Genomic DNA, 17,468 nt, shown 5'->3' with positions numbered 1-17,468 from the left:
GGGCTGATGGGAATTGTAGTCCATAACATCTGGAGTGCCAAAGTCTGATACCACGGGTTATACTCAAAACCACTCTTCCCCTCCTCACCTTCAATCTTTGCTTGCCCCATGCGTCTCGGTTTTCAGTAGGCGTTGTCCACATGCCTTCAAACACATTTTCGTAACCATGTGGACTAGAAAACTTGCTCTTCATTTAAAACAAAAGCAAATGTCTTCCAGAAGCTAGGGTTCTTAACCAACCACACATTGTGTGCTTCTTCTTTGCTTTGGCAGAGTGATGCCCCACATAAAGCCCCGAGTGGACATAGAAAGTCGTAACAGTGATTAAGTTTATAGCATATACTCGTTCTGAGAGGCCGTGTGCAAAGTTGTGCTTCTGTGTATGTGTGTATGTGGTGGCGGGGGGGGGGCGGTCTTATACTTTTAATAACTACGAAAGGAGGGGTTTTGATGTCAGGCCAGGTTCCCCCCCTCTCCCAGAAATCTCCTGATTTTGTATAACAATTAAAGATCCTTGAAGGCTTTTTTTTTTTCATCTGGTGATCCCTCCCCATGTTGGAATAAGTGACTTCTGCATGCCTGGACAATGGGGGGCACTATTCAGAGGCGTAGCGCCAAGGGGACAGAGGGCCGACGCACCGGGCAGGCACCCCCGCAGAGGCGTTCCAAGGACTTTCCGGGGGTGGGACATGCCGTTCCGGGGGTGTGGCAGGGCATTCCAGGACAGGGTGTTCCGGGGGCGTGGCAGGGTGTTCCGGGGTGGGGTGGGGCAGGGCGGAGCATTTGGGGGGCTTGGAGGGGCGCGCAATGCGCGCGCGCACCGGGCACACTTGCCCCTTGCTCCGCCGCTGGCACTATGTATCTTTAAGCTGTTCTATTTTTTGCTCTCCATGTCTGGGCTCCGCCCACTAACTTCCTTCCTCACCCTGCAGCCATTTTCTTTCTTCTTCTCCTTTGTACCGAGCACATGTAATAGCAACCTGCTCCTGCCGGGGCTTCCCCGCAGAAACATGTCACGCTCGCACATACGTGATGGCGTGTTAGAATGCCCACTTGTGGTGCGGAAAGTTATCTCTTTCGTATAAGGTTTCTATCTACCTACTTTTCACCTGAAACAATGCCTGTGATCCCAAGTTACTTGAAATTAATGTAAGTTTTCCTTTTTGCATATATTTGTTTGGAAGAGCTCCTCTTTACTGCACTCGCACGCAGGGCTGGGCTGATCCATATTCCACCAAATTCCTTAGTGTCCTATGGCCCTGGATGACGGGGGGCCGGGGGGGGGGGCTGGCAAATGTCAATGGCATGAGTCTGTGACAGGAAGCCCTTGCTCCATCCCAGAGCTGTACTGGGGGAAATGACGACCGGGGCAACACCTGCCCCAGCTGCCCAACACCCACCTCCACCCTCGTGCCCCCCATGCCCTGCTTACCTTAGCCCAGGGGTGGGCAATTGGCCCTCCATGGGGCCGCATAGAAACAGAAATATTGTGGGGCGCCAAAGGCGGGAAGCTTTTAACCCGCGAAGCCGGCAGCCAAGGCAGCGAGCTGCAGCGGAACTTCAAGCCTCGCTCTTCTGCACGGCAGGCGATCAAGGGTCATCCGGCGGGCCGGATGTGGCCCTCGGGCCGTATAATGCCCAGGTCTGCCTTAGCCATTGATGGCAGTCCTGAAAGAGCAGCCAGGCCAGGAGCCTGCTGCAGGCCCATCGAGAGCCCCCCGCATGATCCAATGGGGGGTGCCCGGGATCCACTGACCCCCCCCCCGTGTTCCTTCAGCAGATATGTCACTGCTCCATCCCTGACACTTGGTAGATGTCATTGTGCCCCAATTCTGCCCTGAAGAGCTTGAGCAACAGATGCTGCACTCTTCACACACTCAGAGACGTTATTTTAAATGGTTCTGGGATGTGTCCAGGCCTAGAAAATAAGTCCTGGGGATGAGGCCTTGGGTAAAAGTTGATTGAGCAGTGCTTTAATAGTAGCCAACCAATCCCACCCTATGCAGATTTTTGGAAGGGAAGTATCCCTTCTTCCACCTCACTCATAAAGGACCCATTCACCCACCTCAGTCGTTTCTCACAGGCAGCACTTACCATCTGCTCAATAGAACTGTTTATCTGCTTGAAATATGTAGAGTCTTGATCCAACAAGGTGCTGTCATATTCACGGTTTCCGATGTGATATGTGAGATAGACATCCTGCGGAGCTTTCTGTGTGGTGCCGGAGGTCACCTGGGAAGTCACATGGGATGTCGGCGGTGCAGTCGTCCTGGGAGTCTTGGGCGTTGCCGTTGTCTGGGCAGTTTGATTGGTGCTGCTGATGGGACCTTTCTTGGTTGTTGTCTCAGAGCCAGTGATGATTGGCCCAGCGCTGTTGTTGGGTGTCTCAGTTGTCCCAGCGCTACTGGTGGGTGGTTCGGTTGTCCCAGCGCTACTGGTGGGTGGCTCGGTTGTCCCAGCGCTACTGGTGGGTGGCTCGGTTGTCCCAGCGCTACTGGTGGGTGGCTCGGTTGTCCCAACGCTACTGGTGGGTGGCTCGGTTGTCCCAGCGCTACTGGTGGGTGGCTCGGTTGTCCCAGCGCTACTGGTGGGTGGCTCGGTTGTCCCAGCGCTACTGGTGGGTGGCTCGGTTGGCCCAGCGCTACTGGTGGGTGGCTCGGTTGGCCCAGCGCTACTGGTGGGTGGCTCGGTTGGCCCAGCGCTACTGGTGGGTGGCTCGGTTGGCCCAGCGCTACTGGTGGGTGGCTCGGTTGGCCCAGCGCTACTGGTGGGAACCGCTGGCCCAGCTGCTTACTGGTGGGTGGCTTTCCTGCTACCCAGCTGCCACTGGTGGTGTAATTCGTTGGCCCTGGTTAAGCTACTGGTGGGTAACCGGTTATTAGCGGCTACTGGTGGGTGAAGCTTCAGCTGGCCTTAAAGGCTTACTGGTGGTGCTCGGTTGGCCAAGCGCTACTGGTGGGTAACTCGATTGTTAGCGCTACTGGTGAGTGTCGGTTGGCCAAGCTACTGGTGGAGTGCTTTCCGGTTGGCCCAAGCGTTACTGGTAAGGTAACCGGTTGGCCCAAGCGCTACTGGTGGGTAGCTCGGTTGGCCAGCTACTGAGTGCTGGGTAACCGGTTGGCCCAAGCGCTACTGGTGGAGTAGCTCGGTTATTTAGCGCTACTGAATTTGGGGTATCTGGCCGGTGGAAATGATTATCTGGGTGCCTGGAAAGATGACAAATAATCTAATTAGGAACATAGTCCAAGAATGCTGAAAGGATACTTGCTGAGGTTCATTTGTTAGTTGTGAGACTGCTGGAACTGGGTTACTCTGAGTTCTGTGGATCTCTAACACCTTGTTCGTCTTGGATGTTGCTGTCTCCAGCTTTACCCAGACACCTGAACTAAACTGACTGACTGTAAAGCAGGCACTACTAACTATGCTATAGTGCTTTGCCTATAGAGGGCTTCTTAAAGGGACAGGGTCTAAGTAAGGTTCCCTGCCATAGAAAACTATACAAAAGGCAACTAAACCCATTCTAACTAACGGAGTAACTGAGGCTTAAATAAGGAAAATAGTGAGGGTGTCTCTGAGGGCATGACAACTTTTGATGCCTTAAGTTTTGGGGAAACTGAATAATACAGAGGCAAGCAAGCAACATAATCATCCCTGATTTGGGTGAGGAGAGGTCAGCATACAGATGTCACCCCTGGCCACTGGCAACAGCGCCCTGCCAAATTGTCAACTGGGGGAATTGACAGCTGCTAAAACCCACACTAATTTCTCTCTGCACTAGAGTTCCTGGCTGCAAAATCTCACCATCTCGGGAAAATCGTTTATCGGCCACATCAGTTTTTGGCGGGAAAGACCCCTTAGCAAGGAGCGCAGATTTTGAACTCTTTTACCACATTCCCTTTTGGAATGCCGTTGCTGAAAAAGTGGTCCACCTCTGGGATAGGGTCAGAGGCATATTGAGGGAAATGGCACCTGGGGACAACACCTGCCTCAGGTGCCGCCGCCCCCCCCCCGCACAATTGTGTATGGGGCTCAGGGGCGAGGGCAACTTGGACACCACAGCATCTGAGGTCAGCTCCTGGGCTGGCCTGCTGCCATGGCACCCATTGGAGCTGCCCCGAGCCCCCCAGCCTCCCTGCCCTCCACAGGCCCTTGAACGGGTGCTGTGGCAGCAGGCTGGCTGCCCCACGCCTCTTCTGAGCTGGGTTGGTGTGGGGGATGAAGGGTGTGTGGGTGATTTTGCACCCCCCACCATTGGGCCCAGGGACTGTTGACCCCCCCGTCCCCATTGCAGATACGCCATTGGATAGGGTGAAATAACACCTATAATGATTAAGGCATCAAACTAGGATCTGGAAGTCCCAGGTTCAAATCCCCGCTCTGCCATGGAAAATTGCTGGGTGACTTTGGGCCATTCACACACTCTCAGCCTTGACCCTGGTAAACCTTTTGATGCGAGACCTCCAGGGAAAACTACCTAAGAACTGTGTGTATTGGAACACAACAGCCAACTGAATAGACAGAACACAGCTGTTGTGGGGGAGAGCAGGGTAATGTCAAACTAATAACAATAACACTAAACTGGCAGCTTTGATAATAAACAACAACAATAATAATAAGTCTACCAAAGCCTCAACACAAAGATCAATGTCGAAAGTAAAAAACCCAGGAAAATTGCAACACTTCAGTTTCAGAAAGATCTGTGGGAAAATGAGAAGGATTACAACAAGAAGACACAGGGGATAAAAGATTTTGAGAAAGGTGTGGGCAAAAAAACAAAGGCAAGAACTGGAAATAACAACTGATATGATAAAAAATGGAGTCAAGAAAATGGAAAACTGGACGTCACCGCATGGCTTCTGGCTCAAATATCAAACCAGTTTACACCCGACAAAGGCAAAGTAGCTCCATGAAACCATCCAAAATGATGAAATCGATGAATAGTGAACAACTGGGAAGACGTACTTGATTCAGAAAGATCCGGCCAAAGGGACAACACTTGAAAACTACGGACCAATAGCATGCTTGCCCATGATGCACAAATTGCTCACCAGCATAACAGTGGATAATATCATGGACTACTCGGAAGCAAATAACAGCCTGCCAGTGCAACAAAAAGGGAACAAAAGGAGGAGCAGGGGTACAAAAGGTCAAATCCTGATAGACAAAGCGATAATGGAGAACTGCAAAAATCGAAAAGCAAATTTGCACTTACAAGATTACAAGAAGGCATTTGACTCACTGTGCCCTAGTTGGATCATGAAATGCTTGGCTACAATTGGTGTCAGCAAAAGCATTCAAGTATTCACTGAAAAAGTGATGAGACAGTGGAAAACTGAACTGACAGTTGGATATGAAAACTATGGAGAAGTCGATCTATGGCTACCAATCTTGATCCTCCTTGATCTCAGATTGCAAATGCCTTGACAGACCAGGTGCTCGGGAGCAGCAGCAGCAGAAGGCCATTGCTTTCACATCCTGCACATGAGCTCCCAAAGGCAGCTGGTGGGCCACTGCGAGTAGCAGAGTGCTGGACTAGATGGACTCTGGTCTGATCCAGCAGGCTAGTTCTTATGTTCTTATGTTCTTATGGAATAGTCGACATCAAGCGAGGAATTTTCCAAGGTGATTCACTATTGCCCTTATTGTTTATCATCGCCATGATCGCACTAACAGTGATTTTAAGAAAAACGAAGTTGGGATATCGAATGGCCAAAGACTCAGAAAAAATCTCACATTTGTTGTACATGGATAATTTGAAGCTCTACAGGAAATCAGCCACAGAAATCCAGTCACAAGTGAACACAGTCCCAATATTCAGACATTTTGATGGAATTTGGCCTGGAAAAGTGCACCACTGTGGCGACAAAGAGGGGCAAGATCACTGAGAGTAACTGCATAGAAATGCCTGATGGCCAACTCATCAAGTGCAACCAAGAGGCAGCTTATAAATACCTGGGCATTTTACAGCTGGATAACATCAAGCACGGGCAAGTGAAGACTGTGGTCAGCCGAGAATACACCCAGAAGACCAGGAAAAATTTGAAATCCAAATTAAATGGTGGGAATACCATCAAGGCCATGAACACCTGGGCATTACTCGTCCCCAGGTACACTGCCAGAATCATAAATTGGACACAAGTTGATTTGGATGCATTGGGTAGAAAAACTCAGAAGCTTATGGCAATGCATTATGTCTTACACCCACGTAGCGATACTGATAGATTATACCTTCCCTGGAGATCTGGTGGCAGAGGCTTGTTGCAAGTAAAACAAACAGAGGAAGAAGAGAAACATCTGCTGACCGATTATGTGAATGAAAGTCAAGAACATTGATTGAAGTGAAGAACAAACATTTACTGAAAGCCCAGAGAACCAAACAGGAATACAGAAAAAAATTGATTAAAATGAGAACTGAAAGCTGGCACAACAAAGCATTGCCCAGACAGTTTTTGGAAATCAAGGACAAGGTGGACAATGAAAAGACCTGGCTGTGGTTAATCAATGGAACTCTGATTTTAGTTGCTCAAGAGCAGGCCATTAGAACAAATACGATCAAGGCCAGAATCGAAAAATCCTCAGCTGATGCAAAGAGGAGATTGTGCAAGGAAGCTGACGAAACTGTGGATCATGTCCTCAGCTGCTGCAAAAAGATCGCCCAGATTGAGTACGAACAGAGGCACAACTCAGTGGCCCAGATGATCCACTGGAATTTATGCAAGAATTACAACATCAGGTCAGCTAAAAACTGGTGGGAACATTGTCCAGAGAAAGTAATGGAAAATGAAAAGGTCAAGATCCTGTGGGACTTTCGAATTCAAACAGACAAAGTGTTGGCACATGGACATCACAGTAATCGAGGACAAGAGAGTGACCCCCATCAACATAGCAGTACCTGGTGACATCATGAGAAGGTTACTCAGATACCACAATTTGAAAATCGAGCTTCAGTGTCTATGGCACAAACCAGCTGAGGTCGTCCCAGTGGTCTTTCGGCACTCTGGGCACCATCCTGAAAACACTAGGGTAGCACTTGAAACATCTTCAAATTGACAAAATTAACATCTGTCAAATTCAGGAGGCAGCCCTGCTGGGATCCGCATGAATAGTACGCCGATACCAGTGGTGTGATTCAGCAGGTTCGCACCACTTCGGCAGAACCGGTTGTTAAAACTGTGCTTGTAAACAACCAGTTGTTGAATTATTTGAATCCCAACACCGGAACCGGTTGTTAAATTATTTGAATGCCACCACTGGCCACTACATTACAACTTCCTAGGCCTCTGGGTGAGTTGTGAGTTGTAATGAAAGGCCAGCCACCAGCTAAAGAGCTGGCAGTTATGAAATCAAACAAAATGATAATAATACAGTGGAACCTCGGTTTTTGTTGGTAATCCGTCCGAAAAGAATCGACGAAAACCGAAACCGACGAAAACCGAGGCAAACATTTCCATAGCAATCAATGTAAATCCAATTAGTTCGTTCTAGACACTCCAAAATAAATACCAACAACACATTTATAGTGAATAAACATGATGTTTAATACTGAAAACAATATCAAACTAATATAAAATGAATGTCAGTGACTAATAAATTAACATTTGAGCATTTAACATGAACATAATTATTGTTTGGAAGGGGAATCCCTCTCCATAAGGACCTCAGGTTTCTTCCCTTCTTGGTCTTTTGCCACAAAGCCTGCATTGCACAAAATATATCACTTGCCTTTAAAATCTGCAAAACAACCTTGCAACTGTACACAAGCAGGCTCCAGATGCTCACACAACGAGACACTGAGCCACTGAGCAGGAAATTACGAGGTCACACGGCCGCCGAGAGCACACAAGGTCACATGGCCGCCGAGAGCATGCCGATGAAATCCGAGGCAATCCGACGAAAACCGAGACAAATTTTTCACGGAAAAAATCGACGAAAACCGAAACTGGCGAAAACCAAAGTCAACGAAAACCGAGGTTCCACTGTAATAAGAATTTTTCTTTCTCTGGCAAACTGAATTCTGGCAAACTGAATTCCAGCCTATGCTGGAATAAACTCGGTTAGTGCTAAAGGTGTCACCTGATTTCCACTGCGTGTTGTAACACCCCAGGTCTAAGCCCCGAAGGGCTCCTCCTAAGAGGTTGAGAAATTCCTGGGGCTTTGGGGGTCCAGATTTGGGGAGAACAAGGAAGAACTTCATCAGGCTACAATGCCCTAGAGTCCACCCTCCCAGTCAGCCATTTTCTCCAAGCCAGTGTGAGCCAGCGTGATGTAGTGGTTAAGAGCAGGTGCCCTCTAATCTGGAGAACCGGGTTTGATTCCCCGCTCTGTGGAGGCTTATCTGATGGACCAGATTAGCTTGTGCATTCCAACACATGCCAGCTGGGTGACCTTGTCCTAGTCACAGCTTTTCGGAGCTCTCTCAGCCCTACCCACCTGACAGGGTGTTTGTTGTGTGTGTGTGGGGGGGAGGAGTTTGTAAGCCCCTTTGAGTCTTCTTACGGAAGAGAAAGGGGGGATATAAATCCAAACTCTCCTCTTCTTCCTCTTCCAAGGGAATGATCTCTGTAAGATCAGTAGTACCAATGGGAGAATTCCAAGGACGCAACTGAAAGTTGGAAGCCTTATCTGGCACACCCATCAGTTGTTCAGTCAACTGACCACCTATTATTTGACTGCGGTGAAAGTCAAATATGTATCATGTTCGAGAATGCCGGCAACTTCTCCTTTTTGATTGACGGAAAGAGACAGCAGCTTATCTCTGAGCTCTGCCCAAGCTGGGGCAAACTTCTAGGGGCACATCCAGCAGTGATGTAGTGGTTAAGAGTGACTGACTCTAACCTGGAGAACCGAGTTTGATTCCCCGCTCCTCCATGTAAGCAGCAAACTCTGTTCTGGAGAACCGAGTTTGATTCTCGCTTCTCCATGTTAGCAGTGGACTCTCATCGGGAGAATTGGGTTTGACTCTCTGCTCCTCCACATGAAGCCTGCTGGGTGACCTTGGGGCCAGTCACAGTTCTTGCAGAACTCTCTCAGCCCTAGCTGCCTCACAAGTTGCCCATTGGGGGCGGTGGGGGTGGCGATTGTAAGTTGCTTTTCTACTCATTAAGGTAGAGAAAAGCGAGATATAAAAACCCATTCTTCTTCTTCTTCTTCTTCTTCTTCTTCTTCTTCTTCTTCTTCTTCAGCAGTGCGCACACCTCCCCCTATTGACCATTTGCTAGAACTGCAGTCACCACCTAGCAGGAAGGGTCTTCTCGCTCCTTAGTGAACCTGCCTTGAAAAGCTTTTACTTTTAAAAACAAATGCTTTGCTTTATTTTTGTTTTAAACCTCCTCCACTCCCAAAAAACATTTGAAATTCTAGGCTGGAGTTCCAACATAAAAACATAAGGGAAAAAGGCAGATTCATATGAGCAAAAACCAGGCTTTCGGTAAAACTAAGAGTAATCCATAGCTCTTTTTTTTTAATGAAAACATTTCTTGAGAAAAAATTAAAAATATTTTTAGTACTACTTTTGAGTCTCTAGCTTTGTTTCTATATGCTGGTTTTTCTTGAAACAAATCCTGGGTTTGTTTTATTAGGTTTCCTGGACTGGTTTCATTTTAGACTTGTTTTCAAAGCGGGGCCCGCTTTCTGACGTCTTACTCCCCCACCCCTCCAGTTATCAAATTGTTTTAAAGTTTTGGAAAAGGCTTTTAAGCTGAGAATTGCAGGGGATTTTTTCCCCCAAACAGGTACGTAGTTTCCTGTTGTTCTCAAATGCTTTCTGTGTGACCGCTACATTTTTGTCCCACTCATGCTCTAAAGAGCTCAGGGCGCAGTTCCTTTCCCCATTTCATCCTCACAACAGCCCCGTGAGGTAGGCGAGGCCAGAAGAACTAATGATCTCTTATCCACCTGCTCTCCTGTATTTACTTAGTAAAACACAAAACCGGGCTACGCCAGTGGAAATTCGTTGGTCCTTCCCCAACAGCAAATAGTTCAGTTTCTATTTATTATATTTTCCAGCCCATTCAGTAAAACTGGGCCCCCAGATTTCTTCTCTAGGCTTGAACTTGTGTTCGAGAGAATCCACTTCTTCCAAGGAGCAACCACAGAGCCTCTGTTCATAGGGGATTTTCTTAAATCTACCCTCTAAGACAGCAGATGGCAGGGTGTTACTTCAAGCCGATTAAAACATCCTCTGATTTTTATTCTCTAGAAAAAGTAGATAAGGGGCTGGTTTCAGGAACCAGATATTCTGGAGTGAGCCTTAAATCAGATTGTCTCTCAATGGGCGATTCCGCACATGAGTAAAATAGGTTTGATCAGTTCCCTGAGAAGGGTACTGACCTAGGTCGAAGCCATTGTTGTTCCCCACTGCAACCAGCTTGATCCCAGCTCGGAGGGCGGAATCATCCTGTGCCTCTTCGCCGCTCCGTTCCGATTGGCTACTGTTCTACGGCCATATTCCGTCTATCCCCACACACGTTATTAAAAAAAACTGCCCCAGGAATGGAGGGACGAAGGGGGCGTTTTTTGATTGGCCAGCTGTACGCATGCCCGAAACACTCAGCTGTGATTGGCTGAACGGGGGACTCCTGGCACCAGAGATTCCGCACTTTACTGGAATCGAGCTGAGTTTGAACGTGGTTCCCTGGAAAAGTAGTATTTCCCAACTGGAGTCGGAAATTTGACCATTACACGGGGCGAAGCTGGTACAAAACCACGTCGTTCCCAGTGGTTGTGCGGAGCACTTAGGTCGTACGCAGCTCGAACTTAGGTCGATAACGCGAGTGCGGAATCGACCTATGTCATAAACACTTTGTCTGACAACCTCGCCGGCTTTCTCTAGCCCCTGATTTAAAAGAGCATTGGGGAAAAGTCCTATTTGCTGGACTGTTCTTAGAACACCAATATGTCAACTTGACTGAAAATTATCCTGCAGTATTGCAGGGAACAGTCCACATCTCACACTAGCTGTTCTGGATCAAGAAAACAGAAGGGCAAAATGTGCTTGCCAACTCTGGGTTCGGAAAATTCCTTGTGTTTTGAGGGCGCAGCCTGGGAAAGAGAGGAAATTCAGCGGAGATCTGATGCCATGGGGACTATTTTCCGGAAATCCCATTTCCCCATGGGAAACTGATAGCTGTTCTCAAAATCGGGTTCTGGTTTCAACTGGTTGTGGTGGGTTTTCCGGGCTGCGTGGCTGTGGTCTGGTGGTTCCCTCTGTGATACACCTCTGAAGATGCCAACCACAGATGCAGGTGAAATGTTAGGAACAAGATCCACCAGACCACGGCCACACAGCCCAGAAAACCCACCACAACCAGTTGAATCCGGCCGTGAAAGCCTTCGACAATATGTTCCCAAAATCAGTTATAATCAGGGGTGGAGCGAGGAAAAACTACGCCCGTGCCGCGGCACCGCCTGCCCACACCCCCGGAACGCCCCCGGAACACCCCACCATGCCCCCTCCATGGCCAGGCCATGCCTCTGCCACTGCTCCGCCCGGGGCATCGCGCCCCACCCAGCCCCCTGGGTGCTACACCTCTGGTTGTAATCAACGCAGAATTGCTGACTCTACCCATAGGTTTTCCAGCCTGGGGTTGAGAAGCAGAGAGTCGGTCTGTATAGCAAGATCTTGGCCCTTTCTTGAGAACTGTCTTCTGGAAGAGGGATGAAAAGCACCACTGCTTGTCCGTTTCCTTAGAAGACGGAAGACTTTCCCTTTTTAAAAACAGGGTCGAGGTTCCTTCGATCGGAAGGTGTGATCAGCAATTGGGACAATCCTTTCCCATTGTTTCGCAGAAAACAATTTGAAACGATTTTGCTTGAGGGAAAGCTTCTTGGAGTGCAAAACAAAAGGGCACAATTTCAAAAAACCTAGCGCTGTCACTTTGAATCCCAAGCACGGCTGGGCCCTTTACTCTCCTTCTGTGCCCACTGACAAGGCGGGTTCCGTCTCTTGCCTAGCAAAAGAGAGTCTTTGCCTCTAGCAGACAGGATAAACCTTGGGGTAAGTGTGCTGATAAACCCGAGCCTTCTTCTTCCCAGCTCTCTTGGGGAGTCTCAATCGGTCAGGTCACCATTTCCCCTGATTTGAAACATGATGGACGAAATGCTGGTTCTCAGCCGGCTTTCGGCGCTGCCCTGAGAGGTCCGCAGCTGTTCCTTTCTCAACGAGACTGGGGCACAGTGACCAAGGGAAAATGTCAAAGGCTAACAGATGACTTCGTGCCCGGAGGCAAAGCCAACTCTCTATTGCAGAAACAGTTACTTCAAGGGCACGGCTGTGCAGCGTGGAAGAAAAAATTGGATTTATGCCCTGCTTTTCTCAACCGTAAGGAGTTTCAAAGCAGTTTACAAACTCCTTCCCTTCCTCTCCCTGCAACCAGCACCTTGTGAGAGATTGATTGATTGGTTGATTGGTTGATTGATTGATTAAGAACATAAGAACATAAGAACAAGCCAGCTGGATCAGACCAGAGTCCATCTAGTCCAGCACTCTGCTACTCGCAGTGGCCCACCAGGTGCCTTTGGGAGCTCACCTGCAGGAGGTGAAAGCAACGGCCTTCTGCTGCTGCTGCTGCTCCCGAGCACCTGGTCTGCTAAGGCATTTGCCATCTCAGATCAAGGAGGATCAAGATTGGTAGCCATAGATCGACTTCTCCTCCATCAATCTGTCCAAGCCCCTTTTAAAGCTATCCAGGTGAGTGGCCATCACCACCTCCTGTGGCAGCATATTCCAAACACCCATCACCCATTGCTTGAAGAAGTGTTTCCTTTTATTAGTCCTAATTCTTCCCCCCAGCATTTTCAATGAATGTCCCCTGATTCTAGTATTGAGAGAAAGATAGTATTGTGAGAAAGAGAGATTGATTGATTGATTGATTGATTGATTGATTGATTGATTGATTGATTGATTTGTTAGCTGACAGAGTTTTGTTTGTTTGTTTGTTTATTAGATTTTTACCCCGCCCATCCCCAGAAGGGGCTCAGGGTGGCAGTACAACAGCACAAAATAACATTTGATAAAAACAACAATAAATGTCCTAAAACATTATAAAACAACAATACAATATAATACAGTTTAAAAACAACCAAGATGGCGACTGACAACCCCCAGATAAAGTTCTCGTAAAACGAGTCCCTGGGAGGCCAATAAAGTAAGTATTAGCCTGTCCGGCCTCCAGGAAAAACCTGGCAGAATAGCTCCGTCTTACAGGCCCTGAGAGAACTGGGACTGGCCCAAGGACACCTAGCAGGCTTCATGTGGAGGAGTGGGGAAACAAATCCTCTTCACCAGAAAAGAGTCCGCTGCTCGTGTGGAAGAGTGGGGACTCAAACCCGGTTCTCCAGGTTAAAGTCCACCGCTCTTACCCAGTATACCACACGGGTTCAAGATCTCCTGATCCAAGAGGTCTCCACAAACCTCCCTGCCCACCTTGGTTTTTGCTTTGAAAGTAGGGATGCCAACCTCCAGGTGGGACCTGGATTTCCTCTGGAATTGTGGCTCCTCCCCAGACTACAGAAATCGGATCACCTGCAGAAAATGGCTGCTTTGGACGGTGGACTCTGTAACATAATATCCCACTGAGGTCTCCTTTCAGGCTCCCTCCCCAAATCTCCCAAGAAATTCCCAACCTAGATCTGGTGACTCTAGCCCTTGCTTCAAGAAGCCTGGGTCTCCTTTTGCCATTACGATCCTGGGAAGATCCAAGCAGATCTCCCTCAAAAGGAAGCGCAAGATGGCGCCCGAACAGTGGCCTGCAGGGGGCGCCGCCCTGTAGCAATTTTGTAAAAACCCTTTGTCGGATGCATGCGCTAGGTGCCATCTGGGAAGCATTTGCCCACAGCCATGGGAGATTCAAACGGGCGGGAGTTCCTTAGAATCACAGAATCATAGAGTTGGAAGAGACCCCAAGGGCCATCAAGTCCAACCCCCTGCAACGCAGGAACACACAACCAAAACACTCCTGACCCATGGCCATCCAGCCTCTGTTGAAAAACTTCCAAAGACTCCACCACACTCTGAGGGAACGGATTCCACTGTCGAACAACCCTTACTGTCAGGAAGTTCTTCCTGATGTTTAGGTGGAATCTCTTTTCCTTCACCTTGAACACATGACTCTCTAGAGCAGCAGAAAACAAGCTTGCTCCCTCACCCATGTGACATCCCTTCAGATATCTAAACATCTAAACAAATATCTAAACATCTAAACAACATCTAAATACCACAACCAGTCAGAGCATGTCCTTCTCCCAGTCTTGCTACTGGGTCCCTTTTAGGATTAGGGTTAGCCAGCCTCCAGACAGGAGACAGAGATTTCCTGGAATGACACCTGATCTTCACACTACGTTTTTTCAGTGGGGGGGGCATCAATTCACAGCTGACTTATGGGGACCCCGAGGGGTTTTCCATACAAGGGAATCAGAGGTGGGTAGCCGTCACCTGTCTCCGTGTCGTGACCCTGATATTCCTCGGAGGCCTCCCATCCAAATTCTAACCAGGACTAACCCCGTTTAGCTTCTGAAATCTGGTGAGATGGGGCTATCCAGGTCAGAGCCTACACTACAAACATCACTTATTTATTATTGATTGATTTGGAAGGAGGACTGTATGGCGTTACACACTTGCCAGCGCCTTCCCCTCACAAAACCCCGCTCTCCCAGACTTTGCCCTCAAATCTCCAGATTTTTCTGAACCCAAAGTTGGCATCCCTACTTAGTGGTTGTCCAGAGGAGCCCAAACACAGCTCCCAGAGAGTCTTTTTAAAAAGTTGTTTACTTTTTGATATATCGCTCCCTGCTCTCATTAGGGATCAACAAGATTCTGGGGGTATAGTATAGATTCCATAGATTCCAGGTGGCACAGCTGCCATAGAGCGGTGATGGAAAAATTATGACTCGCATGCCATGATGTTTGGGGGGCACACCAGCATTTACCAACCCCCGACAACAAATGACTTTTTCTTGCATTTCATTTTTAAAATTATTTGATGCTTATATAATACATAGCATCGCGCATGATAGGACCGTGTTGTTTAAAACAGATGAATACGTAAAGAATTGTTTCTGTTTTGTTCGGTGCGCGTGTGACACGGCAGCAGAGTCAAGTTCGGCATTTTCTGAATCGGCAACCCCATAACCCCTTAACAGAGCTTAAGTTAGTGCACCCCATTCTTTCTCAAAGAGCTTACTCCACAAAGTGGGAACCACTACAGAGAAGGAACGGACTTTAACAGACGCCGGGCACGTTTCAGAAGACCACAGCTGGCGCGCAGAGAAAAGTTGGAGAGAGACAAATTGGGTGCAGACATACCCAGGGAACATTTCCCGCTTGTCCTAAAAGCATAAGAGAGGCTGGGCGCGTCTAGGTTGAACTGTCTATTCCTGCATCCTGTCTTTAGCCAAACACCTCTAAATGAAGCCTCCAATTTCAGAGGCAGTTTACCTTTGAATGCCAATCTTTGGTAGGGCTGCTGCCAGCATGTGGTAGCAGCAGCCCTACCAAACGATTGGCATTCAAAGGTAAACTGCCTCTGCAATTGGAGGCTTCATTTAGTCAGCACAGCTGAAAGCTGTTGATAGACTTTTTTTAAAAAAAATGAATTTTATAAGTAAAAACATACATACAGATAAATGCCTTTAGATTACATATAAAAAGTAATTCTCTTATCTCATGACAATTAGGTGCCAATAGCTTAGAAAACAATCTATATAATTCAATTTCCTACTTTAATAAATTTCTTAGACTTTGATAAGAGCCAAAAACAAAGGCCTTGTACTGTTTCCTCTCCAGCCCCTCGGCACAGCCGTGACTCCCTAGGGCAAAGACGTCTTGCGTAGCCTTGGGTGGTGCCCCTCTTATCGCTAAAGGAGGGAGTGTCGCCGAAACCACTCAATTAGTGGCATATTGGATTAATCATCAGGGCAGAAATTGCTCCGGATTACGTAGAGGGTTGTCTATTTTTTAAAAAAAAATTGGATTTCGATACCACCCCTCCTGCCTCAGGCTCAGAGTGGTTTCCCACATAATATTTATATGATATACACAGCAACTATAAACATCTTTGATTGTGTGTTCCTGCATGGCAGGGGGTCGGACTTGATGACCTTTGGGGCCCCTCCCAACTCTATGATTCTATCTCCCATCTGTTCAAATTCAATATGCATCTATTAAAAGCAGATGACGAAGCTTCCACTTGGCTGAGCCCCCGAAAGTCTTAAAAGAAGGGGCAAACAAAACAGCCCTGTTGCCTCATAACGGGGGGGGGGCAGAAAGGGGGATGGGGGTCTAGCTTTCCCAGCCACCCCCCCCCCCCACCGGAGAAACATCTAACACCTGGTATGGAATTGCTTTCCTCTCTGGTTTATTTGTTATCGCTCTGCCCTAGTCTCTGGAATCCAGATGAAAGGGAGATACCGAGAAACCGAACCTGAGCGTGCCAAGCGGGCAGAGTCACTGTGAATGAAACTTAGCCAGGCAGTGAACTCCAAGACAGGTGGGGGGCAGAGGACTGACCTCCCCCCCCCCAAGCAAAAAACACAGGTAGAGCAACCACACGCAACAGAAATTGATCCCTGTCCTTTTTTCAAAACCCAAACTTGCAAAATGCGCTCTTAACAGGGAACACACAGCGAACTGGTTCATGAGAAGCCCAGCAAAGGTAAAGGGCTGGAGCCCCCCCCCCCACCCCATGTTTGGAGACAGACCCTCCCCATCTGAAAAACAGGTGAACAGAGAAGTTCTGAAGAAGGGGGGGGGGATTTGGACAGCTGCAGCTTCCACTGCAGAAATCCCTCCTTTGCTGAAATCTCTCCTTTGGCACAGCTGTGTGCGGGACTCACCTGCGGCTCCCCTTTGCCTCCCTCAAACAAGAAACATCCGCACCTGGATCCACCCCCTCCCCATATTGCCCCCCCCCATTTCAATACAGCTGATCTCCCCCTCCCCTCAGCTCCAAGAAGCCCCCTCCCCCCCCTGCTTCCCTCAGCGCTCACCTTGGATCAATGCCAGAAGGACCCACACTTTTCGTAGGATCTTCTGCCCCATGTCAAGGATTTATGGTCGGCAGGTCGCTGATACTCTGTGTGACGGTTTTGTAAACTTTCCGGGGACAGGCACGGCTCCAGGGATCGAGGACTGGCAGCGATCCCTGGGAGGTCTGCTTTTTAACAGACGCACCTGAGTTACAGGTAAGGGCGGGAGGGAGGCCACACCCCGCAGGGCTAGCCAGGAGCGACACATCAGGAAACATACACCCTGAAGGGGATGTTTGCCGGGGAGTGGCATACCCTTTTCTTGGCCTTTTTTCCCATGCCAGGGGCTTTGCTTTCGATTTAGGGTGCCACAGAGATGTCAAACGCAAGGTGTCAAACAGGTATCTGCTCAGAATTGGGGAGAGGCTAAAATGGCCATTTCAGTCTCACAAAAGATGCTAGATGTAACCTCTGGAGATCTGTCGTAATCCCAGGAGAGAAAAAAT

The 17,468-nt window shown here is 48.5% G+C and overlaps 1 protein-coding gene across 1 annotated transcript in view; it reads right to left on the bottom strand.

The window, feature by feature from the left end:
* The window catches only part of MUC1 (mucin 1, cell surface associated), a 31,309-nt gene extending 14,161 nt beyond the window's left edge, over positions 1–17,148 (bottom strand). The window contains exons 1-3 of the mRNA XM_048482849.1: positions 16,984–17,148; positions 3,175–3,206; positions 2,095–2,772 (exon numbers count right to left, since the gene is read on the bottom strand). Coding sequence (XP_048338806.1) covers positions 2,095–2,772; positions 3,175–3,206; positions 16,984–17,035 — 762 coding nt within the window. The 5' untranslated portion in view covers positions 17,036–17,148. The remainder of the gene's footprint in view (positions 1–2,094; positions 2,773–3,174; positions 3,207–16,983) is intronic.
* Between the last annotated feature and the right edge of the window lie 320 nt (positions 17,149–17,468).

The sequence above is a fragment of the Sphaerodactylus townsendi genome, unplaced genomic scaffold, assembly GCF_021028975.2.
Source record: "Sphaerodactylus townsendi isolate TG3544 unplaced genomic scaffold, MPM_Stown_v2.3 scaffold_24, whole genome shotgun sequence".
In the NCBI taxonomy this organism is placed as follows: domain Eukaryota; kingdom Metazoa; phylum Chordata; class Lepidosauria; order Squamata; family Sphaerodactylidae; genus Sphaerodactylus; species Sphaerodactylus townsendi.
The sequence above is the reverse complement of the archived record's forward strand: the minus strand, read 5'-3'. Positions and strand labels throughout refer to the sequence as shown.